At 40.1% G+C, this 26,739-nt stretch overlaps 1 protein-coding gene and 1 long non-coding RNA gene across 2 annotated transcripts; one reads left to right on the plus strand and one right to left on the minus strand.

Annotated features, from left to right (window-relative positions):
- Positions 1-745: 745 nt before the first annotated feature.
- Positions 746-23,190, minus strand: slc41a1 (solute carrier family 41 member 1). Its single transcript, XM_048592201.1, has 8 exons — positions 23,112-23,190; positions 21,450-21,594; positions 19,369-19,515; positions 15,381-15,528; positions 14,259-14,338; positions 12,629-12,763; positions 5,517-5,665; positions 746-3,913 (listed from the first exon to the last, which is right to left on the minus strand). Exons 1-8 carry the CDS (start codon positions 23,166-23,168, stop codon positions 3,728-3,730), a joined length of 1,047 nt encoding a protein of 348 aa, XP_048448158.1. The 5' UTR covers positions 23,169-23,190; the 3' UTR covers positions 746-3,727.
- Positions 3,714-5,768, plus strand: LOC125481075. Its single transcript, XR_007261188.1, has 3 exons — positions 3,714-3,826; positions 4,015-4,094; positions 5,158-5,768. It is a non-coding gene; the product is annotated as an uncharacterized LOC125481075 (long non-coding RNA).
- Positions 23,191-26,739: the final 3,549 nt, after the last annotated feature.

Raw genomic sequence — 26,739 nt, forward strand, 5'->3', positions numbered from 1 at the left:
TCCAAAACAAATGTGCAGTTTTATCCACGTTGTATTTCAAACTCCTTGAAATTGTAGTATATGTTTAACAACGGGAAACAAACGATACCCTCGCTGCTTTCTACCACTCTTGAAATCGTACTCCTATCAAAGTCGCAACCATTGTTTGCTTTGTTTCCTGTTCCTGACTATCCCCCACCCCCACAGTACTGATGAGATTTCCAAGACAATAGAAGCTGTTTCCCCAGTGGCATAAGTTGGATACTTGTTGTCAAGTGCAGCATTGTGTTTTTCAAACTGGAATGCCCATGTTCAATGTCCAACCTGTGCCAACTCAATTATGCTAACAAGAAGGATGCTGCAACTGGTATTATCGAGGATAGAAGTGAGAAGATTTCAGCCAGGTTTCTGTACATGATTACCCTCCCTCGAGTCTTGCTGGAAGATGTATATTGTTGGACAGCAACAGAATACAAGATTTGACAAGCATATTCAATTGGATATCATTTTTAAAAAGAGATAGAGGGAAATTGCATGGTGAAAGAAACTGCATGAATTCCAACACGCATCTCCATGAGAATTTTAAAACCTAAAACAAATTATGCTTGGACCTCCCAGTGATGATACAAAATACATTTGAGTGGTTTACACATTGTGATTTTTCAATGCCATGACACTCCAGAAGTTGTTGTAATAACTGTTGCGTCTAGGCACCATAATCAAAAGTAGCAGAGGAATAAAAAAGACAAATTAAAAATAAAAAAAGTTCACCATTGTACGACATTTTATTTTTATCAAATACAGACTCCCAAAACGTTCACGACATCTTGGCAATTTAGAATATAAATATTAATTTTGGCTATACTGTGCAGGAAACTGGCTCAGGATACTGAGCACGACAGGGCTGGATCTGGAAGAAATTCCATTCACAGTACAAGAATGAAATTAGGACAACACAAATGTAGTTTGCTCTCAGTACAAATATTCTGATTCGGTCATACGTTTATAGATTTCATCCCACAGGAAAAAAAAAGTGACAAGAGCACAGACAAAAAACAAAAATCAGAACACACGACAAACACTGATAACAAAATGTAACATGTTTCCCTGTGGGGTGTTAGTTTTAAGACTGACTGAATGATTGCACTGAATACACTTTTTTTTTGTCGGTCTAATTGACCGTAACAGTGGCAAACTAGCAGATTCAGTACAATTGTCCTGATTTTCTTCATCCCAGATTAGTCAGCTGTCACCAACGAACAGAAGAATCACAATTAAGTTGGCAATTTTCTCTTGTTTTAACACAGCAGTAAAAAAAGAGGAAAGCCTAAAAATTTTAAAATATGTGTCCTGGTCTGCAAAAATACAACTATATCCTCCATTTGTTCATTTTATACAGTGTGCATTCATTTAATAGATACAATTCTTTCAAACAGATTTAACAATTGTTAAAGTACTTATATATTGTTAGCACTCCTCAGTAGAATCACTTATTGGGGAAACTGATGCCCAGGGACATAATTGTGATTTTTTAAATACCAAAAGAAAACATTTGAATTTTCAGAATAAATGTAATTTCCTTCAGAAAACAGGAAGGTAACTATTATGATTTGACATATCCTTTCTTTAAAAAAGTGTCTAGATTAATCAGGAACTGTGGATAATATAAAAAAATTCACCAAATGGATATTGTAGATTCTTATGGTCCATAACTTTGTGTGTAGCAGTAATTAAGAGTCATCTGGTATTTTCCTAAAAAGGTGAACTACAACAAAAGTTGACATCTAAGCAATTAATGCATTGAGGTTTTCAGGAAGGCTGTGATAACCCTCCATCAATTGGATGTGACGCACACACAGCTTCACGAGCACATTTATACCAACATCAAGCACAGGCAGTTCTGGCTTATGCTTATACTCTATATATGCATCCACACATCAATAAGGCATATCCACAGGAAAGATTTTAATGACATTATACGAAGTACTTTAACATTTAGTTGGATTAACTTGAATTCATTTTAAATCGGGATTGTGGTCACTTTAATGTAATTACATGGAAACTGTGGTGCAATTTTGGGTAAAGGTTTACATATCTTTAAACATTTTAAGAGCTTAAGCACAATATTTTGGAAACAGTCTACGTTTTGGTTTCAGGTCCACCAGGAGGGGAGACTCTAGCAGTGCAAGTGACTAAAGGGGATTGGGGTGGGGGGGTAGAAAAAACACACCCTGCACATCAACAGAGGACAAAGAACTGGTGGGGGTCACAGATGATATCAGTACTAAACCATTCTACCATCTTGTTCAAAATAATCAAATAAAAGATTAAGAAATAGCACTGTCAATGAGCAAGGACAAGAAAGAGGGGAATAGTTGTAGAACTAGGGATACTATTCTATTTAAAATCAAAGGCCTCTGAGACCAATTGTGAACTCTTGAGCACAACAAAAATTAAATAATTTAAATCAATAGAAATGCTGTATGACAGGACACTCATTGAAAGCAGCTACTGTGATAACAGCACAATTCTCTTCAGAATTATCAGTGATAACTCTGGCTTCAGAGTCAGTCAAACTGGCATGTTAACACTATGCTGGCACTTATTGGTTTAATTTACCAATGTTCAAAGTAATTTTACAATAAAAATGTAATATATCCTAAAATTCAACATTTAGATCAACACACTGGCTGGTAGGGTGTATATTAAATCTTGATGACAAAGGAAGTCAAACCATTTTGCAACTGAACAATACAGCTTAACTCATTTCAGTCAGCCATGTTTCCTCTCCCCAAAATCCTGGGCCTGGATTAACCAGCCAGCTGCAGCTGGTAACTTTCTGCTTTAGCATCAATGGGTTGGGTGCCTTTCAAAAGACAAATTTTACACTTAACCACGTAAAGCCAGACATCGGATTTTAAGCATTCGTGGAGTTTCCCATCTACCCCAACACTAGGTCCTTGTTGGGCAGCTGGTCAGATGTGGACTTGGGTTAAATAATTCATCAGGAGCATCAAATTGATTCTAAGTGTTACCTGCTTTGGATCTGGCAGCTTCTAACAAACAGACAATGAAAATGTATATATACATGCACATTATATATACATAACATTATATATAGCTTATATATAATATACTATATTGTATATAACATATGTTATATATTTTATATTATATTATATATAAATAAATAAGCTCGATATATTATAGACTTCTTCCACATCCAGCAATGTAGATGAAGCACACTTGCACAATGCACCCCCAACATTGACCATGCTCAGTGAATTCGTAATTATCCCTTAAAAAAAGTGTAAAATATACATCCCACCTTGTTATTCCAGAAAACCCCCTCATGGATGACCAACTGAGACAACAAGATGCCTCAGGAAGATTGTTCTTTGCATTTAGGAAATAAGGATATACTTTTTAAAAGTCCAATTAACAGTTTGCATCTCTGGAGTCCAAAAAAAATAACCACCTTCAATTCGAATTAGCAGCTTTCAGTTGTGAAGTTAGTATCCAGTTTACCATATGTAGCCATGCTGCAGAATCCAGTTAACACACAGGTGGGGATTCCAACTTGATATCTCCTAATTAAACAGTATTTATAGTGTATACATGTATCTCCATTGGTTGCTGCACATGGGCTGCACATGATACAGTCTCCATTGCATAAAATTTCATTAAAGTCTCCTTCATTGAATTGCACTTGATGATTTTACTCCCCATGTTATGAGGAACCTTCATTCTAGTCACCGACGTCTGCATCTCGATCACCGATCAGCCAGAGAATGTGGAAGCTGAGTGCCAGGAACCCTGTTCCCAGGAGGTCGCCCAGAGCCGTCAGGTAAGGGATTGAGAAGTTATCTGGATCCATTCCCCGCCCCCACATCCAATGAATCATCCAATCGGCAACATAGAGCAGAATTAGCACCTGTAATGCAGTACAAAATCATAAATCCTGTCCCATCAGACCATTATTGCTCAGAATTCATTCAAAAACACTTAAACATCTCAATTTTATTCATTTATTAGAAGCAAGGCCAGTATTCATCACCCATTCCTAGATGTCCTTGAGATGGTTGTGTTGAGCTGCCTCCTTGAATACAACTCAGGTGGGTTGCTGAGCCAAAGGGCAGTTATGAGTCAGTCAAATGTCTTCAGTTATTGTGTCACATGTTCACCAGACTGGGCAGAGATGGAAGATTTCCCTTAGAAGAAACTTCTTCAGCCAGAGAGTGGTGAATCTATGGAATTCACTGCCACAGAAAGTGGAGGAGGCCAGGTCATTGAGTACATTTAAGACTAAGATAGATAGGTTCTTGATTATCAATGAGATCAAGGGTTATGGGGAGAAAGCAGCAGAATGGGGTTGAGGAACTTATCAGCCATGACTGAATGGCGGAGGAGACTCGGTGGGCCGAATGGCCTAATTTCTGCTCCTATAGCTTATGGTCTTATCAGTGAACAAGATGGGTTTTTAACATTAGTACTGATGCTAGCTTTTTATTCCAGATTTTAATGAACTAAGTGAATTTAAAATTCCCAGGGTACTATGGTTGGGTTTGAACTTATCTCTAGATCATTTATTCAGGTCTCTGGATTATTAATCTCGAAACAGAAAGAGTATACTACTATATTCTTATTTCGTATCCACCACATTTACATCGCACTTGACTAGAAGTTACATATATTTACAGGAGTAGGGTCTGAAGAAGGGTCTAGGCCTGAAAAGTCAGCTTTCCTGCTCCTCTGATGCTGCTTGGCCTGCTGTGTTCATCCAGCTCTACACCTTGTTATCTCTATATTTACAGGAACCAGTCACAGATGCAGTGATTGTTTTGTTTTTGAGGGAAGATTGATCCTTTGGATGAATGTTTACCTGAGCTTCATATTAAGCATGTTTGAGGGAGGGACAAATATTTAGTCAATATTCCTGGAGTGTCTACGACAACAACAGCAAGAACTTTCTTCAGTGTTCCCATAAACAGTGTTGACCAAGGACTCTGCATCCCACTCTCTACACAAATTAGATAATGATCAAAAACTAAATTGTAGCACCTTCTGAGCTCATCTACTTTGATGCACATTTTATTGTAATGTCTAATATTCTCTTCAAGTTCTGAACAATTTTCATTGAAGTGTCATAACATCTTTGATTTGTTTTTTCCTAAACAGTCATGTGTGATGTGCAGTCGGACTTGTTCCCTTTCCTTAAGCGCTTGGAATACCATGCTCTAAAAATAAACAAGTAGAATTGGAGACTAAACAAAGTGACCCAAGTGGACTCTTCTCTTTGACGAAGACCTTTATCTTTACTTGCAACTTGTACATGCACCTGTCAGACTGAGAACTCTTGAATCTATCAAATGGGAGAATTCACTTTCTAATATTTGTTAACTCTCAACCGGGTCATGATTGGGTTCAGTTTTTAATAGTTTCTGATGAAGCTCAGAATAACTAAGCAGTATTTTTCAAAAGTTTGTAATTGCTAAAACCCTACAGTAAAGTTTGAAACTTTGAAAAGAGATACGTACTTGCAATAAAGCAGCCATCATGTAGAACACAATAAATATTGGCGTTAGTGTTGTGTGTCCCCCCTGCATTGAGTTAATAGTGTATAGAAAGACAAGGTGTCCAGGGACAACTAGAAGGAACAAGACCCGAGCTGATCTCGAATTCAAATCTGCAAAAGAATAAACAAATGCAAAACATTCTTTTTACAGCCATCTGAAATGATTAAACACTACAGTTTTAATTCTGGACTGATAAAGCAAATCATAAATAACACAAAAATGCGCAGACATAAGGCAGGCCATACAGCAGGATTTGCAGTGTTTAGGGAGTTTAACTCTTTCTCTGAATAGCATCATTTCCAATTAGGAAGCCCTTAATTTAATTGGGTCTTATACAAGTGGTGAAACATTCTATCAACAATTATCATTAATTCTTGGATATTCTTGTCGTGGACTAAAGGAAAAAATTCAGCATTTAAATAACGGTATTTTACAGGATAATTTGACCAGGCGTAAATCACAAGCATAAATGTTCAGGCGGCATCAGAGGAGCAGAAAAGTTGATGTTTCGGGTTGGGACCCTACTTCAGAAATGGGGAGGAAGAAGGAGCTGAGAAATAAAGACAGAGGGGAGGGGTGGGACTGGGGAAGGTAGGTGGGATGGTGATGAGTGAGTGCAGGTAGGGAGTGACATGTAATATGTGAGAATGGCCCTTGCTCACTTCTATAGGCACAACAAGTCTTAAGTCCATTGAAATAGCAACAACGTGATATATAACATTTTGATAACCTGGATCTGAAATGCTAATTGAGGTTGCCTGAAGAGGCTTGAGAAATAATTTCTCCTTACTGCCCACTGGACTAGAATAACATGTGGTATCCACCATAATGGATCAGTTTGAATCTGCCCCAAATAGACAGAAGTATTTAAAATGCTTTAAGCCTTTTCAACAATATTTATATAATGCACTTAAAGTTGAAAAGGAACTCACCGAAGTCCTACTGAACAAAATTGGATGCTAATTTAAGTTCAAAAGGGCTATGGTGACACAGAGAGAATATTACCTTTAAGTTTTAAGATCTTAAACTAAATTTACCGATAAGCCTCCTGTGACCAGAAATGTGTAAAAAGCTGGAGTAATTCCAATTAAGCTTGTGTCCCGAGTACAGAGTTGCCTCTATTCAGTCCCAATTGCTAATCTAATACTCAAGGGTGGCTGATGATAAAGGTCACTGGCACAGCAGGAAATACAGTTTAGAGACAGGCTTCCTCTGATCAGTATTATTTTCATTTTGGGAGTTCTCGATTTAAAACAGGCTTAAATGGGTTATGAAATATTTGTTGTAATGCTGGACCAGACTTCTAACTTTATGTTGTGATCTGTCTAGGGAATAAATATTTGTTAAATGTAGGCAAAGTATGTGATCCTAAGTACTTGAGAATAAAACCACAAGATTCTAATTTTGTTCTTTTGGTTTGTGTGAATAATTATTTCTGAAAACACCATTATTTTATATGCTAAACTCTTCATTTGGTTTTAAGATTATTTTGTGTTAGAGTAAAGGATAACTTTCACACTAAAATGTGATGAAATATGATTTTGTTCTATCCATTTGTACTGTGTAAACCAGTAATTTGTGAATACCATAACGTTCAGAGAACTTGGTGTTCCAATATTATTTGCATTTGAGTTCCTGTGCTAGTATACAAAATAATGGGGATTGAAGGAATAATTTGTCTTGACATAAAAAAGAAAAATATGTTTCACATGATTTAAATCACAAACTGAGATTGCATTCTTAGGAAGTTAGAACACTGGTTACTTTTAGAGGTTTAGTATATCTCATGTCACTGTTCATAACAGCCAAAGCATTTCCATGCAAGATTGAATTTTACTAGAGATCTGCTACAACCCAAGTGTAAAGTAAAAGCATATATACTTTACTGATGTTGAAAGATACAAGATTTAGAGACATCTATATTACAAAACACCTACCATAAGACATAGGAGCAGAAATTAGGCCATTTGGCCCAATCGAGTCTGCTCCGCCATTCAATCATGGCTGATAAGTTCCTCAACCACATTTTCCTGCTTTCTCCCCATAACCCTTGATAGTCAAGAACTTATCTATCTCAGTCTTAAATGTACTCAATGACCTGGTCTCCACAGCCTTTTGTGGCAGTGAATTCCATAGATTCACCACTCTCTGGCTGAAGAAGTTTCTCCTTATCTCCGTTCTAAAAAGTCTTCCCTTTACTCTAAGGCTGTGTCCTTGGGTCCTAGACTATCCTAACAATGGAAGCATCTTAGCAACATCCACTTTGTCCAGGCCCTTCAGTATTCAGAAAGTTTCAATTAGATCCCCCTTCATCGTTCTGAACTCCAATGAGTATATAGTCCCAGATCCTTTTAAAAGTTGTGCAAGATGTAGATAATTATGTTCTTCCCGCTACCTAAATACATTTAAATATATACATACAGGCCCACCAAGCAGATAATTAGTAATTCTTAAGTGGTACTTCAATTGATTTGTTCATTCTTCTCCACTCAAAATGTTCACCACCCCACTAAATTATTCATACAGGTACAAAATCTTTGATTGCGATGTTCAGCCTGGGTATAAAAGCTGATTCAATCAACCAGCCACCCATTCAGAAGGTGTCCAATTTTCATTACTACTGATTTAAATCCATCAAATTTAATCATATCTGCTTAACACAGAACACCTGCATATTACATGAATATAAATCCTGTGATTCACAGATAGCAAGGTTCACAATACAAAAGCACACACTAAGACTGCAATTCACAAATACATTGTTTTGCTGTTGCAAGGTCCCAAAGGGACAATTGCCAAATCAAGTTCTAGACAGAAAAAGAATATCAGAGGGAAATGTTTCATATAAATTAACAATTTTATGGGCTAGTTGAGTGATTTTTTTTAAAAAAAAAGTGTTGAATACCTTTTCTATGTGGTAAATGAGGTTTCCAGTGTACATACATCAGTAAAGGAATATTGGCATACAAAAGCTCGGAGGAAATTGTTTGCACAATTTTGTTGGCTTCCTGGAACTTGCTGCCAAGTGTAAAAGGGCTTTGTAAAAGAAAGCACCTGACCAATTTATTCAATTTTCTGCCATTTACTCATTTCCCTTCAGGATCATGGACTGAATTGAACTTATTATTTATCCACCTTTAGTGAGATGCGTATTTTAAGGTTCCATTCTGGCTAATGGTACTTTGAGGAGCCAATAGGGAGTTTATATGACCTGTTGTCTGTGCAGATGACATGTCAAATATTTAGTTGGGTGCACTGCAAAACTTATTTTTATTTAAATAAAAACAAGCCCTAACTGAGATTCGGGTTATGATTTCAGGGAAAGTGGCTGCCATCTCAGCATGCTAGAGAGGACAGTGGTTATTGTTTAAAGTTTTGGCAAAGATCTGTAGCTCGGGTTGTGGATGAGGTTGTTGATGAGGTTGTTGACTTGCTCGCTGAGCTGGCTTGTTTTCGTTCAGACGTTTCGTCACCATGCTAGGTGACATCATCAGTGCAGCCTCCGATGAAGCGATATTATTCTACTCTGCTTGGAATTTATATTGTTTGGTCCGTTATGGTGAGCAGTGTTATTTCCAGTTTTGATCTGTATAGGTTTATATATGGGGTCCAATTCTATATGTTTGTTGATTGAAGAATGGGTGGAGAACTAGGCCTCTAGGAATTCCCATGAGTGTCCATGTTTGGCTTGGGCTACTTTGGTTACTTTGTCCCAGTTAAACAGATGGCCTTCGTTGTCTGAATGCACAGATATTAAGGAGAGTTCATCATGTCGTTTTGCTGCTAGTTGATGTTCATGTATTCTGATGGCTAGTTTCCTTCCCGTCTGTCCGATATGATGTTTATGGCACTTGTTGAATGGTATTTTGTAAACTACATTGGTTCTGCACGTTGTGGCAATGGGGTCTTGTAAGTGTTTGTCGTAGAGTGGCTGGGGGCTTGTGGGCCACCATGATTCCCAATGGTCTTCGGAGTTTTCTCGTCAGTTCCGATATGTTCCTGTTGTATCCCACAACATGCAGAACGAACGTAGTTTACAAGATACCATGTAATGACTGCCACAAACATTACATTGGACAGACAGGAAGGAAACTAGCCATCAGAATACACAAACATCAGCTAAAGGCAAAACGGCATGATGAACTCTCCTTAATATTTGTAAATTTAGACAACGAACGCCATCAGTTTAACTGGGACAAAAGTAACCAAAGTAGCCCAAGCCAAACATAGACACGCATGGGAATTCCTAGAGGCATGGTTCTCCACCCATTCTTCAATCAACAAACATAGAATTGGACCCCATATATAAACCCATACAGATCAAAACCGGAAATGACACTACTCACCATAACGGAGCAGACAGTATAAACTCCAAGCGGAGTAGAATAACATAATTTCGTCGGAGTCTCCACTGATGATGTCACCTAGCATGGTGATGAAACGTCTGAACAAAAACAAGCCAGTTCGGCGAGCAAGTCAACAACCTCAGTGTTTATTGCGAATACCACCAAGTGCAGCAATGTTCATGCCTGAGCACAGACACCATATCACAGCCAAATGACATAATTGGCCCTGGGTGCGTGCGTGGGTCCATTTTAGCATTTATATATAAATCATTCCAGCTAGAGGACCAGTTCAAACCAAACAAAATGAAATGCTACAAAATACGGCTTAGTGGAGACAAGCTGTGGTGATATGAGTATAGGGTAGTTTGAAGAAGAAATCCTGCAGGCTGGACCCAAAAGCAGGGATGAAAAAAGTAAAATTATTGTCATTGTTTTGAAGGGACTGTTCAACTAGAGCTGGTTACACTGTGTCCACAGAACTGTGATATCACACCATCATAATCACCGAAAGCATAATGGAGGGGGCTCTACACAAGTGCGTTGTTTGGTGAAAACCCTGCTTGCTCACTCAGGTTGGTTGGGAGGTTATACTGAAGGAGGATCCAAGGCTAAATCCGGTGTGTAAGAAAGGAAATGAAAACTCTAGCTGACGAAGACAGGGTTTTGAAGGATACTGTGACTGGTGCTATATGTGTTGAATGAACTACCTGATAAAGTTTCCAGACCCATTTTTGTTATATCTGCTCATAACTTATAACATCCATGTTTTGCCATTAATTCATTGTTTATGCTGGTTTTTGTCTTTTTTAAAATAAGAATTATGAAGAGTGAACAAAAATAAAAACGCAAATAACTGCAGACACTGGAAATCACAAACAAAATCAGAAATTGCTGGAAAAATTCAGCAGGTCTTTACTATTTACTATTACGAGGGGGCATAATTTTAAGGTGATTGGAGGAAGGTATAGGGGAGATGTTAGAGGTAGGATCTTCACACACAGAGTGGTGGGCGTGTGGAATGCGCTGCCAGCAGTGGTAGTGGAGTCAGATACTTTACAGACTTTTAAGCGACTCTTGGATAGGCACATGGATGATAGTAACATGTAGGGTATGCAGGGTAGATTGATCTTCGTAGGATAATACGTCGGCACAACATCGTGGGCTGAAGGGCCTGTACTGTGCTGTACTGTTCTACGTTGTATGTCTGGCAGCATTTGTGGAGAGAAAGCAGTTAATGTTTTGGGTCCAGTGACCCTTCTTCACTTGAATTCTGAAGGAGGGTCATTGGACCCAAAACATTATTTCTGCTTTCTCTCCACAGATGCTGTCAGACCTGCTGGGATTTTCCAGTAATCTTGATTTTGTTATGAAAAGTGTAATCTTGTCAATTGGTTGTCTTGTTGGAGCCCATTAGTCAGTAAATTCAATTCTGGTTTATTGATCTTCGTGGGATTATCATACTAGCAAAACTTTTATTTAGACTGAATACAAGTTAAGGCTGGAGTGATTGCTCTGAATTAGTTCTTCCACAATAGTGTCACAGTTCGTAAAGCTCACTGCTGCAGATCTTGTGTTCCTCTCTCATAACCCAAGGGGTCGTATTATTCATAATCTATTTGTTATAAAGAGCGTTGACTGATACAAGGTTATTATTTTGAGGGAGGATAGTATCAAAACACAGTCTGCTTCATAGTTGCCAAAATTCTACACAAAAATGCCCAGCAGAACTTCAAAAGAAAAGCATTAGTCTCACATTGTTTTCTCGACAATGTGAAGCGGGAACAGAAACAGAAATGCTGGAAAACTCAGCAGGTCTGACAGTATCTGTGGAGAGAAAGCAGATTTAACATTTCAAGTCAGTGACCCTAAAGTTGTGAAATCTGCTTTCTCTCCACAGATGCTACCAGACCTGCCAAGTTTTTCTGGCATTTCTGTTTCTGTTTCTAATTTCCAGCACCTGCAGTCTTTAGTTTGTTTTACATGTGTATTGTGATGAGAGGCACGGATTGATGCCCCCTGCTGGCTGGAATTAAATAATGCTTGTTCTCCGTATCAGGTCATCCCCACAATTTAGGAACCAGCTGTTTAAAACATGTTTAAAATAGGCAGATTACCTATGAGGCCACCAGCTTTGAGAGGATACCACTTTCTAAAAACAATCAAGCTCTCAAATTAGTCACTCCTTAAACATTAAATATTTGATCCGTAATGCACATTTTAGATTTAGATTTTTGTTTCTGACCGGAATTGAGGTTACAAACGATAGAAATTATGTGCCTTTGAGAGACAGAATGTTTGATTTATACTCTCAGTTCACCACATGCCAATTTGCTGACTGTATAGATAAGAAGAGACTAGTAGATGGAAGTTTCTTAAATTGCTCCTTGAAGCTTATATCCTATTTATCAGCTAAATAAAACAGAAATTATTTGAGCAATTTACTCAGTCTCATGGTACTTGTTGCTTAGTGGAAAAATAATGAGCCTCTTTACTCATCAGTGTTCTCCAGATTACTAGCGCAAGGGATTTGTTTGCATCATCGAGCTGTAATCCAGACATTTTAACATTCCTCCTCAAAACTCTGGCAATTTACCCTCTCCACTTCATCAGTAGTCCAACAGAATCAAGCTTGACATTACCTAGTCAACCTGCACCATCTCATGCCTTATTCAATGGGAGCATTAGAGATCTAAAGTTGCTCGTTGGCCGCTGACAAAGGGCTCTCACCTGAGCTACAGAAAGTACGACAAGGACTTGGGCAGGTTTTGTGCATGTTTTCCGGTCCCACGCCAGGCATACTGGAGAGGTGGAGGAAGGTAGAAATTCTGCTGGCTTGCACTGCCACCAGGTTGCCACCAACACCTGAGGAAGGAGGAGAAAAATATAGGTCAAACAAAGGCCTATACTGCATCTAGATTTTCAGATAAATCTTATTCTGGTTGAAATTTTTGTAAAAATCACATCTAAAATACCCTTCAAAAGCTTTGTTAACAAGGATCAGAGTTAAATGTAGGCTTCAAGTGAGGAACAAGTTAGAGCTTAATTGGACCATGTGCACAGGTGTAATTCAGTGCTCATTTCAGAATTGCTATTATTAAATATTTTGAGTTTATTTATTAATAGCAATGTTTATGGCAATCTGAGAAGTAAAGAGTTCTTTAGGGCTTGGTTGTTGCATTGTAGCCCCATGTAGCTAAGAAGCTGACAGGGGAGGTGATGGCCTAGTGGTATTATCACTGGACTGTTAATCCAGAGATCCAGGTAATGTCCTGGGGAACTAAATTTAAATCCTACCATAGTGGAATTTGAATTCTATAAAATCTGGAATTAAGAGTCTAATGATGACCATGGATCCACTGTCAATTGTCAGGAAAAACCTGTCTGGTTCACTAATATCGTTTAGGTCTGGCTTACATGTGACTCCAGATCGACAGCAATGTGGTTGACTCCTAACTGCCCTTTGGGATGGGCAATAAATGCTGGCCTAGCCAGATGCCCACATCCCATGAACAAATTTAAATTCGATTTGAAACAACAGTGTGAAATTGCAATGTACCAGATTTACAGAGGATGGATGGTACTTAAGAACACCATGAGATCGAGAGAACAAGAACACAAGAAATAGGAGCGGAAGTAGACCACCGAGCCTTCTGTGTTATTTAACGCAATCATGGCTGATCTTGGGCTTCAACTCCACTTTCCTGCCCACTCCATATCTCCCCAATTTCCTGAGGCACTGAAAACATGTCTATCCCAGCTCTAAATGCATTCAGCAAGATTGCAACTTTTGCCGAACACCATTTTTTGCAAACCCAAAACCCCCTCACTCGATTGGCTAAACAAGTCAAAGTCCGTTTGCCTGAATAGGACAAACAGGGCATTGTTTGGTGTATAAAAATTTGAATTGCTTCCTCCTGCAGTTTCTTCAACTGTTGCAAAGAAAATATCTGTGGATAATTGGGAATGCAAGTACACAGGTAATTGAGGGACCACAATGTTGACAACACGTTCTAATGCCAGAGTACATAGTGGAAGAAACTTGGGATTTTCAACCTCCGGTATTGCCCACTCATTTCTGAATCATCACTGCTGTGCAAGTCCAGCTTGTCCAATCCACAATGTTAAGGTGTTTCCAACATAGAAACCAAAATACCTTCCTTTCTTTTGCCCTGTACTCTGTACAAATAGGATGATGGCACCGCCTGCTGTACACAACTCAGACAACACCATTCTGTATTCTATGTCTGTACTTTTTACAGCAATCACTCTTTCTACCAAAAGTTAAAATTGACATCCATGCAATTTTTTCAAGCATCATAATGACAAAAATTCATAGCACACGAATAAATGTCCTTACCATTGATAACTGGAGTGAAAACAGCGATCCCTGCAAAATTTGGATCGGATACGGTTTTATCCAAAATCAGTCCACCAACACTGTAATACAAATCATATCACATGGTTACCACATAGCATGGAAGTGTAACATTGTAAAAAGTTAACTGTTGTTTTATCACTACAAAAATATGACGTCAATAACAGCAATTCCCATTCAGAACCCAGCAAATGTAAGAAAACAGGCAAAAAGAGTTCTGCATTTACAACTTTACTATAGTAAATTGGTTTGGTGAGAACATAAGAGCACAGGAAATAGGAGAAAAATTACACCGTGGACTAATTTTCTTGGACAACATAATATACTGGGATCCATGTGACCTGGTAACACTTGACCTGGAAGCAATACAAATAGGAATGAAGTAACAGCAAGAAATGCCATATGGTGTGAAGGCAACCTCATAGCACACAAATGCAAACACAAACAGAAAGCAGACAGAGACACAAGGTGGAACATAATGAATGGTGTGAAGTAGTAAACCTCTCTCCAGAAGAGGTCAATTTTTCTGTTTGGTAACAAAAATAACAGGTCCTCTTGGAGGCACAGTGTGACTAGACTAAACAAAAAACAGTTTAAACCTGGAAGGTTGTGTGAACACCCAGAGATGCTATATAGCTGCATTTTTAACAGAAGGGGACAAACAATGAACTGGGGTATTATTGGTTATGTAGGAGTTCAGGAACCACCATCAGGATAATCATAACCTAAGGAAGACAGGGCTTATGGGAGGGTGCCTTGATGATGGTAACGATCATACCCATGAAACCCAGAAGTGAAATTTCTGTCAGATAGGGTTCCTGATCTACTCTGTGAATACAGAACTATGCATATCTACTACATGTCTGTGACAAATATCTTTAAACAGACAATGAGCTTTACAAGCAAAATGCGAAATTTACCATTTTATTTGCAATATCATTTGCCAGTTAATTCACTTGCAATTTGCATTGGTTCTGCTGCGTGTGGGAGTAAATGTTACAAGAAGTGAAATTCTGTTTGTAATTTCTTCACTTCTGGATGATTTTGGTTGTTTCAGTTATGGTTCCCCCACAGGTTTCATAACAGAACTTTATTAGTCCACACCTGCTAATTGTCATGGCGATAATAACAGGTTCCCAACCGGAGTATAAGACCTCTCGTGTGGCTGGGTTCTTCTTTGATATGATGATCCACAGAGGTGTCAAAGCCACAAAGAAAGCACACACTAGTGGGTTGATGTAAGGATGTTCTTCTGTAATTATATAAAACAAAAGTAGTTACAGCATTTCAATAAAATCATAACATTTTCAGCAACACTCACAATAGTCTCATAGCCTTTCAGTCTCAGTTTATGTAAAAACTGTAGGGGAGATGAGATGCAGTGATAATATCAGCGGACAATTAATGCCAGAGGCCTAATGGTCTAGATACTTGGGTTGAAATTCGACCAATGGCAGATGGTGGAAATTAAATTTAATTATAGAAGACAAATTCAGTTAAAAATCTAGAATTGACAGTTTTTCCTCAGTAATAGTAATCATGGACCCATCATTGATCGTGATAAAAATCAATCTGGCTCACCAGGTCCTTTAGGGACAGAATCTGCCATCCTTACCTGGTCTGACCTACAAGCGATTCCAGAGCCACAGCAATGTGGTTGACTCTGAACTGTTTTCAAAGGCAATTAGGAATGATTTACAAACATTAGCCTAGTCAGTGATGCCTACATCCTATCAATGAATTATAAAAAGCTTTTGTTCAACAAAATGTTAAGTGCCTGATCCATTATCATGTTGATACACTAATTGCTTTTATGGTTCATTAATCATAGAATCATACAGTACAGAAAAGGCCCTTTAGCCCATTGAGCCTGTATTGCCATAGGCAGCTATGATAGCCCCAAAGTTGAACTGCCTGCCCAATTTCCCTTCACCGAAGAGGCCTGCCTATTTTGGAACTGGGAAGTTAGTAGCCACATTCTGGCCATGGTAAAAATCAGTCCCGAGGATGAGCCAGCACCTTCAAGCTTTTGTTCCCAATATTTTTTAGGGAACGTTGTAAGGCACTGTTTCTGGAATGGTACCAGTACAGCATGTACAGTTGAGTTTGATGTATAATTTCTGCTTCTTTAAGCTAGGGAGAGCATGTGAACCACCCCTCCTTTACAGTGTAGACATCAAGATAAAATTTATTTGTTTAGCCAAAATGAAGAAAAAAGAAATTAAACAAAATGAGGAGCAAACATGTATTGAATTGCGGTGATCTGATGATTAGAAAACTCACTGGTTATAATGTGTTTGCATTTTGCTGAAGCGATGTGCGTATTTTAGATTGAGTGTTCTAACTCAGAATGAGCTAACTGTCACAGTAACTTTTGAAAAGCTAAAGTTTTGTTTCAAAAAAAGTCACAGTGAATCAATATAATATGGACTATTTATCAGCTAAATGTGAGATTCTCATAGAATTGTGCTGTGTAAATATCATACAGTTGATTGGAAGACCTCAAAGCGGTGAGCAGGCTGAACAAGCTGGCCTGATGTCAAAGTTCATGTGAGATAAGCTTCTTTCCAGGGAGATGCAAACAGGTTTTAATGAACAATTAATCAAACTATCATGGAAAACACAACATGTCTGAGATAAAAACAAAGTTGCTGGAAAAGCTCAGCAGGTCTGGCAGCATCTGTGGAGGAGAAAACAGAGTTAACGTTTCGGGTCCGGTGACCGTTCCTCAGAACTGATGGTGGCTGGGAAAACGTCAGTTTGGATAGGGTAGGGAGTAAATGATAGGATAGAGCCCAAAGAGAGAGAAAGACAGTTGGACAGACAAAGGAGTTGCTAACGATCAGGCTGGGAGGGTGAATAGTTGTTAATGGGGACTGTTAGTGACTAACAACAGGGGGTGTGTAGTGGCAGGCTACGTGGTAACAAGGCCTGGTGTGTGGGGTAGGGGGCTGGGACATGGGAGAGTTTAGGCCCTAAAATTATTGAACTCAGTACGGAGTCCGCAGGGCTATGGGGTCCCCAAGTGGAAAATGAGGTGTTGTTCCTCCAGCTTGCGCTGGGCTTCACTGGCACACTGCAGCAAGCCGGAGACGGAGATGTTGGCCAGGGAGCAAGGTGGTGCATTGAAGTGGCAGGCAACAGGTAGTTCAGGGTCTTTTTTGCGAACAGAACATAGATGTTCTGCGAAGTGGTCGCCAAGTCTACACTTCGTTTCCCCAACGTAGAGGAGACCACATTGTGAGCAGCGAATGCAGTAGACTAGATTCTTGGAAGTGCAGGTGAAGTGTTGCTTCATCTGGAAGGTATGTTTGGGCCCTCAGATACTGGGGAGGGAGGAGGTAAATGTGCAGGTGTTGCAACTTTGCCGGTTACAGGGGAAGATGCCGTAGGGCTGTGGGGAGGTGTTGGGGGTGAAGGAAGTATGGACCAGGGTGTCCCGGAGGGAACGGTCCCTGCGGAAGGCGGACAAGGGAGGGGAGGGGAACGTGTGTCTGGTGGTGGCATCTTGCTGGAGGTGGTGGAAATGGCGTCTGATGATCTTCTGGATGTGGATGCTGGTGGGATGGTAGGTGAGGATAAGGGGAACCCTATCGCTGTTGCGAGAGGGAAGAGAAGGGGTGAGGGCAGAAGTGCGGGAGATGGGTCGGATCCGATTGAGGGCCCTGTCGACAACAGAGCTGGGGAATCCTCGGTTGAGGAAGAAGGTGGACATTTCGGAGGATCCCTCGTCGAAGTTGGCCTCATCTGAACATATGCGATGGAGACGGAGGAACTGAGAGAATGGGATGGAGTCTTTACAGGAAGTGGGGTGTGAGGATGTATAGTCCAGGTAGCTGTGGGAGTCAGTGGGTTTCTAATGGATATTAGTGGCCAGTCTATCCCCAGAAATGGAAACAGAAATGTCGAGGAAGGGAAGGGAGGAGTCGGAGATAGACCAGGTGAAAGTGAGGGCAGGGTGGAAATTGGAGGCGAAATTGATGAAGTTTTCCAATTCTCGACGAGAGAGGGAAGCAGCACCGATGATATCATCGATGTATCAGAGAAAAAAACAGTTGTGGGTGGGGGCCGGAATAGGACTGGAACAAGGAATGTTCCACGTACCCCACGAAGAGACAGGCATAACTAGGGCCCATACGGGTACCCACGGCAACCCTTCTTACTTGAAGAAAATGAGAGGAGTTGAAAGAGAAGTTGTTGAGGGTGAGGACAAGCTCAGCCAAGCGGACGAGGGTGGTGGTGGGTGGGGATGGCTCAGGCTCAGGTCTTTGCTTCAGGAAGTAGCGGAGAGCCCTAAGACCCTCCTGGTGGGGAATGGATGTGTAAAGGGATTGCACATCCACGGTAAAGAGGTGGCGGCTGGAGCTGGTAAACTGGAAGCTTTGAAACCGGCGTAAGGCGTCAGATGAATCATGGATGTATGTGGGTAGGGATTGGACCGGGGGGAGAAGACTGACTCAAGGTAGGAAGAGATGAGTTCTGTGGGGCATGAGCAGGCTGAAACAATGGGTCTACACGTCTGAGATGTTTGCCAGTGGTCCAATTCATCGCTTGATGGAGACTGGACAGTATAAAAGGTTTAATGCACAGCTTGTCTGTATGGTAAAAAGGGTTTAAAGAAAGCTTGCCCAGAGCATAGTTAGCTAGTTCAGGAAGGGGTCACCTGATCAGCAGCTGTAGGTTAGGGTGGAACAGGCTGATCACCTGTTCTGGTCTGATCCTTGGCAGGTCCACTTGCGATCACTAGATGGACGAGATTTATGATGTATTTTGTGTCTTGTACTTTGCTTTAATAAAGAACATTGGGTATATTTCATTGTTGGAACTGCCTTGGGTTATTGATATCTTCAGTAAACCCGATGGACCAGGGAAAATGGGAATAAAAGCCTACAACGGCCAGCCAATCTCAGTAGTTTGTGTACTGTACAGCTCTTCCCATCAATTCTGTCCATAATTATTTCTGGCAGATGATCTCCAAATCTACATCTGCTGAATGCATCCCAATTGAGAAACAAAGCTAATACTGTAGTAGATGATGAAAAATAAAACAAAGCCATAGCAATCATTTGCATTTGTTAATATTATTACTTACGTAGCTGTATGTAAAGACCCCAACTGATTCCAGAGAGCAGTGCCAAGGTGATGAGGTCCCCAAGACTAGCAGCAATGGGAGTGGCCACATTATCAGGATTTATACCAATTTTCCTTGAGCCAATAATTACACCGACCATGATTACCCCTGCGTGAGAAATCACAAAATAAAAGATTAATATTCCTGCAAAAGCACTCAACATTTCTCTGCAGAAGTCTGGAATTGAGTGTGTTTTGCTAAATATTCATGAACTTCCCACCCTCCAGCTGCACTTCAGACAATTTTGTAAAGCCTGTTGTTCTACTGCATAGTTACTAAACACATTGGAAATGCAGTTCCTATGGTTTGGTGTTGAAGTGATTGCACTGCAGTGCTATTTCTCAAATGTCTGCACCAGCTACTTGTTACTGAGCCACAGGCAGAATTACAGTCCATTACTTCTGCCTTTTCTCAAACAAACAGTCAGATTGTGGGTTCAGAGATACTGCAGATGCTGGAGAATCTGAGATAACAAGGTGTAGAGCTGGATGAACACAGCAGGCCAAGCAGCATCAGAGGAGCAGGAAGGCTGACGTTTCGGGCCGAGACCCTTCTTCATTTCTTTCTCCAATAATGAAGTATGAAGTACTTCTTGTCCGAAACAGATGGCTCACTCAATTGGTCATAAATTCAAGTTCCATCTTTGTAGGTGATTCCTATGATGATGGTAAAAGGTCAGCTCTTGTTGCCCAAAATAGGCAGCTGCCTATAACAATGTGAATGGTATAAATTGTTGTTTAAAAACAAAGTGCTGGAGAAACTTGGCAGGGTCTGACAGCATCCGTGGAGAGAGATAAACAAAGATAAGAGATTTCGAGTCTGATATGTGTCTCCTTCAGAAGATTGTATGCAGTATGTGTTTTCCACACTTGGTCCCAAAAATACATTAGTAAGCAGAATTAAAAAGATTGCAGTAAAATCATCCAAAATAACATTTATTGGTCTGTAATTTGTATGATATCCACTCTTCTACACTATTTTGAATTTAAGAAAAATGTTCATGGGATGCGTACATTGCTGGCAAAGCCAGCATTTATTGTCCATTCATAATTGTCTAGAAGACAGTTAAGAGTCAACCACATTACTATGGGTCTGGAGTCAAATAGGCAGGACCAGGAAACTAGGGATTTCTTTCCCTCAATGGCATTAGTAAACTAAATGGATTTTTAACAATCGGCAGTTGTTATGTACTCATCATTAGGTTAGCTGTTTGTTGCAGAGTTTTATTGCATTCACATTTCACCATCTGCCCATGTGGGGTTTAAACTCATGTCCCTAAAACATTAATCTGGGGTATTGGATCACTAGACCAGTAACCTTACCACTGCCACCCAAATACTGTCATCCAAAATTGCCCACGGAGGTTCGTAATTTATATTGGATTGCATAAAGTTTACAGCAGGAACAGGCCATTCAGCCCACTGCTGTATAATTATGCTCCACGCAAGGCTTCTCTCACTATTTATCTCTTCATATCAGTATAACCATCTACCACTTTCTCCCATACATTTTTATCTAGTTTCCCTTAACCAACATTTATGGGCGTCCCCTCAATTCATCCATTCTATAGTAAGTTCCATCATAATTTCCCATTGCCGTGCAAGAACATTCCTCCTGAATTATTTATTGTGTTTATAGTCATTGAGTCAAAGAATGGAAACAAACCTTTCAGTCCAACCAGTCCACCTGACCATGTTCCCAAACTAAACTAGTCGCATCTGCCTGCACTTGGCCCAAACCGGTTTTATTCATTAACTCCTCCAAATGTTAGTGACGACCTTAAAATTATAGCCCCTTGTTTTGGGCAACATTACCCATTTTAATCAATTCAATGTGTTCAGTTCAACAATAAACACAGTTAGCTGCACCAAAAGCTTAAAAGCTAAAATAGATCCATTTGTGTATTTTTGTGTTTGGTATTACTTTGGCAGAACCCACTGGTTTTTGCTGGCCAGAAACGAAAGGTAAACTGCCCAGTCGTCAATCAAAACAGCATCCAAACAAAAGACACTTCTGATTACAGGCTAACATGTCCGTCTTACCCAATATGAGGGAAGCTATAAACGCTGTTGCCATGCTGCTGGCACACAGGAGGACAGCATGATCAAGTCGGAAGTGACCCTCAGGGATCCATCCAAACACCACAGCAGCCACAGATGCCAGAAAACCCACCACAGTGGCCTGGACCTAAGAGGGAAAAAAATTACAAAGACCCGATTTAACTGAGTCAATTTTACAATTTTTTTTTGGCTGGGACCAGCTGTACAAACATACAAACACCAATTTTCTTGACCTCTGACCTACCCCAGGCAAGGCTACTTGAGCACTTCATTTGTTCTTGACAAAAGACTTTTAGAGTAAAATGCTTTTGATCTGTTTTAAACAGAATTGTTGAAGTTTTCTGCAATTAACCAACCAACAAAACATTCCTCTCAGAAACTGTTCATGTCAAAATTGCACATTTCAAATACCAGCATTCTTCTTTTTTTTTGGACAGGGCAATTGTGGGCTTTAAGTCACGTAAAACTGAAGAGTCCATAGAAATCAACTGGCTTCAAAACTATTCTTTGGCTCCAAACTACTTTAATTCATTGCATTGTACGTAGCTATGAGTTTTATCCTCACACAGACTTATCCCCCTCCCCATCTGCACAACACCATTCTCTTACTCAACACCAATATCTACATTTGAAGACCTGAATCTTCATTGCTGATTATATTTAATCATGCTAAAATCTATTAGAACAATTAAAAGGAATAGTCCATACACGCACATTCCCAATGCATCAACTGCAAACCATTCTGTACTGCATTCCAAGAAATGGCTCCGTTCCATTATGGCAGCAATGATCATTGTTACAAAACAACATACTCTGGGATCAAGCTAATGAATCATGAATTAGTGGGTAAATGCACCATTAAATGTAGTAAAATAAACAAACTCTGGCACTAACCCTGGACTTCGAGAGTGCAGCGAGACACCGAGAGAGAATGGGGTGGGTGCAGGAGGTGGAAGGGAAGATGAAGAGTAGTTACTGCCCCCACGTAATTAAGAGACCTTTACTGGAGTGAGTACATTTCCAAGTGAGAGCACTGCTATTCTGTCCTCTACACTTGAATAGCCTGCAGACCATCTAGATTCCTTTCACTATTTCAAATGGCCAAAGTCAGCATAGTTCCAGAGGATGAGCTCCTCTCTCGTTAGAGAGAGACGACTGGTGGTGAGTTTAACCCAGGGGGTCACCACACTACAGGTTCAATGAGAGGCAAAGTCAAGAAGGCAGGGCCTTCACAGCAACATCAGATTAGTCATTGAATTTAGTCATTATTGATAAAGCACTCTAATTCTGTAAATACAAAAGAAAGTTTTTTAGCAATCCTCTGATTATTTTCACAACTTCCAATAGTTCTCTTACATGTCCATTGTATTTATGGAAAAACCTATCACACTAACATCAAGGAGAGGGAATTCTAGAGTGGGTCAGGTTGAGACACATTGTTGGGGCAGAGTTGACGAAGCCCAATATTCCTTTAAGGAGCAATTGCACATTATGCACATCTGAATAACCGAGTTAGATGTTTTGATCAGCCATAAAAGAAATATAATCTATTTGAACAAGGCAAGGGGTTTCCTTGCCTTTCCCGTATTTACCAGTAAAGTTGGTCCACCCTCACATTAGAGGTTAAACCTCCAACACACTTACCTGAATTAGTGCCAGATTTCCGGTGATCATCTTCCACTGCTCTGCAGCTGAATCCATCTGGCCAATGTTAGCCTGTGAAAGAACAAACAACAGAAAAGCAACACATTAAACGGTGAAAAGGTGGTGGAATGAGTTCTCATTTCAGCATTTTTCAGCACTGTTTCTGAACATAGAGATAGGTTTGCTCATAAGCTGAAACTTTTACCTCCTACTGTGAGGCAAATACCAAATAAAATCCTTACAGTTCTTAGCATTTTGATATGAAAACTTCATTTCTGAGAAGGAATACGAGTAGGACCAGCCCTACTTGTTTTTTCTTTTTAAAAGTAAAATACCATTTTCCAGCTATTCTCATGTAATTTTACTGTGCCACACCTCCCCTCTCCAAAAAAAAAAAATAGACCAGTGGAATCCATTCCAGGGAGAGGACTGAATAACTATGCTATGAAAATACCCAACACAAACTTCTTTTCGAATAAATATAAAAATAATGTTCAACAAAGGTTTATGCACCCTTGCTACTTTCAGTGCAGTAGCATGTCTACAGGGATATAAGTGATGTAGCCAAGAGTTTGATCAAGGAGGAATATTTTATGGAGCATGTTAAACAGAAGGCAGACAGAGATTCATAAGACATAGGAGCAGAAATTAGGCCATTAAGCCCATCGAGTCTGCTCCACCATTCAATCATGGCTAAGTTTCTCAACCCCATTCTCCTGCTTCATCCCCGTAATCCTAGATCCCCTTGACAATCATAACCCTTGATCCCCTTGACAATTAAGAATCCATCTATCTCGGTCTTAAATATACCCAATGACCTGGCCTCCACAGCCTTCTGTGGCAGTGAATTCCATAGATTCACCACTCTCTGGCTGAAGAAGTTTCTCCTTCTCTCTGTTCTAAAAGGTCTTCCCTTTACTCTAAGGCTGTGCCCTTGGGTCCTAGTCTCTCCTACCAATGGAAGCATCTTCCCAACATCCACTCTGTCCAGGCCATTTAGTAAGCTTCAATTCGATCCCCTCCCACCCCGACCCATCCTTCTAAACTCCATCGAGTATAGACCCAGAGTCCTCAAACATTAAACTTTTCATTCCTGGGACCATTCTTGTGAACCTCTTCTGAACTTGCTCCAGGCCAGTACTTCTTTCCTGAGATATGGGGCCCAAGACTGCGCACAACACGGAGGGGTTTAAAGAGGGAATTGCAGAGCTGGGATTTTGCTGACTATGCCTTTGGCTGCCAATGCCTATGGGTAACATTAAGCAAGAAGCCAGAATTTGAGGACTGCAGAGATCTCCAATGTTTGTAGGACTGGTGGAAGTTACAGACATACGGAAAGGAACGGTCAAGGAAGTATTTGTACACAAGGATGAGAACTTTAAGATTAAAGCATTGCTGGATTGGGATTCAAAAGGGCCATGTGCTCCTCCACTATCCAAACCAGAGTCAGGAAGTTTATTGGAGGTAAGAGAAGACCGAGAAAAAGAAAAATCAGTGGAAAAATAAAACAAAATCCTCCACTGTTAATACAGTATCAAGCACAAGTCATGTTAAAAAATAAGTGTCCACATATACTTCGGTTTCATTTTGAAACATCTAGAGATTTAGGCAAATTATGAATGCAGCCAACACACTGAATTTCACACCAGCTGTTTTTTTCGCAAGGTTCATTATTAGTTCAAAAAGATTATCCAACTGCAGAAGCTTTAGGCTAATTTCAGCAGCATTTATCTCACAAGAACTGATGATGATCTCTGCAGACTGTGGAGGATGCATCACCAGGAGGAGTAAATAGAACAATAGTCCAGCTCAAAGAGCCAACAGTCCAAGAAGTAGAATCATGGAATCCCTACAATGTGGAAGCAGGCCATTCGGTTCCCCCCCAAACCCTGCCGGCATCCCTATAACCCCACATTTCCCATGGCTAATCCACCTAGTTTGCTCATCCCTGGACACCATGGCAATTTAGCATGGCCAATCCACCTAACCTACAGATCTTTGGTCTGTGGGAGGACACCGGAGCAGACATGGGGAGAATGTGCAAACTCCACGTAGAGAGTCATCTGAGGCTGGAATTGAACCCAGGTCCTGGTGCTGTGAGGCAGCAGTGCCAACCATTGAGCCACTGTGCTGCCCTGAAGTTTCTCGTATAGGGCAGTGCTCCAGGTGGAATTGCTATGCAACACATTTAATAATTTTTAAAATCATTTTAACGTTTAATCTTCCCCACTTAATAAACTAGAGATTACACATGCATTCAGGGCAATACATACGAGTTACAATACGGTAACAGGTCATAGGGTTCAATCAATCAGTTCATTTCAATGTTTACCCTCCACACAAGCAAACAGTCCTAACTCATGGAAAACACATTGAAGTAGCTTTGTGGAAAAATACCAGATCTACCAGTGGTTCCTGAAGAAAAGGTCACACAGACATTCCAAAGTAAACAGCCAAGGTCATTTGCTGCTCTCTGTCCCAGGTCTACTCAACAATCTTCTTACTCATCAAGATATCAACATGAAAAGCCACGGAACATAGGGTAAGGTTTCAAGGTGCAAATGGAGGGGGTAAGGCCAAAACAGCCGGAGTGGCAAGGTGAAATAAGTAGCTCTTACACTGCCCTCTGTCTTGGTCTAGGGCTGACTTGTATCATTTGTTCCTTTACCTTAATAAAATGCAGCCAGCTTTCCTGTGAACTGTTGACACTGTGGGTCCTTTTCCTGTGCACATCTAGACACAGCTATGACATTTTGACTAACAGATCACCAGTCTTCCCAACCAATGGTCTTAAAAATACAGCTCCATTTATTTTGACATAACTGCTGGCTGCTTGAGAACATTATTACTGCAGCCAAAAACCAATTTAAAGGAAGTTTCAAATGGTAATGAGACCAGTGTGCATAACTTTCCATTTCTTCAAAAAGTGGCCCATTTAGAAACTTCAAAGGAATATTCCCCACTGTTTTGTACCAAATCAGCAAATTTATAAAAAAAATTGCAGAGTGTGAATTCTTTTTAGGCAACGTTTCCCCACCGGTTACCGCATTGTACTTCAAAATATTGTCCTTTAGTTGACATTTTATAAACTTCCTGGGTGAGAGGACTTGAAAAGACAAATATGTATCTGGAAACCCCTTGCTTACAATTCCAGTAGATAATCGGAGTTATTAATTGGGAGGGATACTTGTAAAGACCATTTTTTACTTTCCTGTATTTTTGACTGTGGACTCAAGTGGGAAAAGGATTTTTTTTGTTTTTTTTAAAAAGAAAAATAGGGATTTGGGAAGGGATTGCTGCTCTTTTTAAAAGCAGTTGACTGACCGTCATTGTAAGCAATGTTTACACTGCAAACTGTTCAAGCAGCAGGGAAAGGTTTCTGCAGATAGGCTGGTGCTACGGGAACTTCTGCCAGCAATACACAGCTGATTGGTCTGCAGAGTGGTGATCGATTGTGATGTCAAAGACCTACTGCCTACCAACAACTACTTGATTGGCTTCTAGGTACCTAAACAGCTTAGAGGTGTGAATAATTTAGGCCTTTCGAACTCTGGTAAGGGTGTGCTGTCTTTCTCTACGCAGTTAAAGAAAATACTTAAAGCCTGAAGAAAGCTAGTGAATTTTCATT

Source organism: Rhincodon typus, unplaced genomic scaffold, assembly GCF_021869965.1.
Source record: "Rhincodon typus isolate 14 unplaced genomic scaffold, sRhiTyp1.1 hic_rhity00000801, whole genome shotgun sequence".
Lineage (NCBI taxonomy): Eukaryota > Metazoa > Chordata > Chondrichthyes > Orectolobiformes > Rhincodontidae > Rhincodon > Rhincodon typus.

Bases quoted from the DNA above. Each gene is read 5' to 3' on its own strand.
- slc41a1 (XM_048592201.1), bottom strand. From the start codon at position 23,168: ATGGATTCAGCTGCAGAGCAGTGGAAGATGATCACCGGAAATCTGGCA. The intron at 15,529-19,368 runs GTAAGTAATAAT...ATATAATTACAG, and splicing joins GGGTCTTTACATACAGCTAC to AAGAACATCCTTACATCAAC. The intron at 14,339-15,380 runs GTGTGGACTAAT...TTTGTATTACAG, and splicing joins ATCGCCATGACAATTAGCAG to TGTTGGTGGACTGATTTTGG.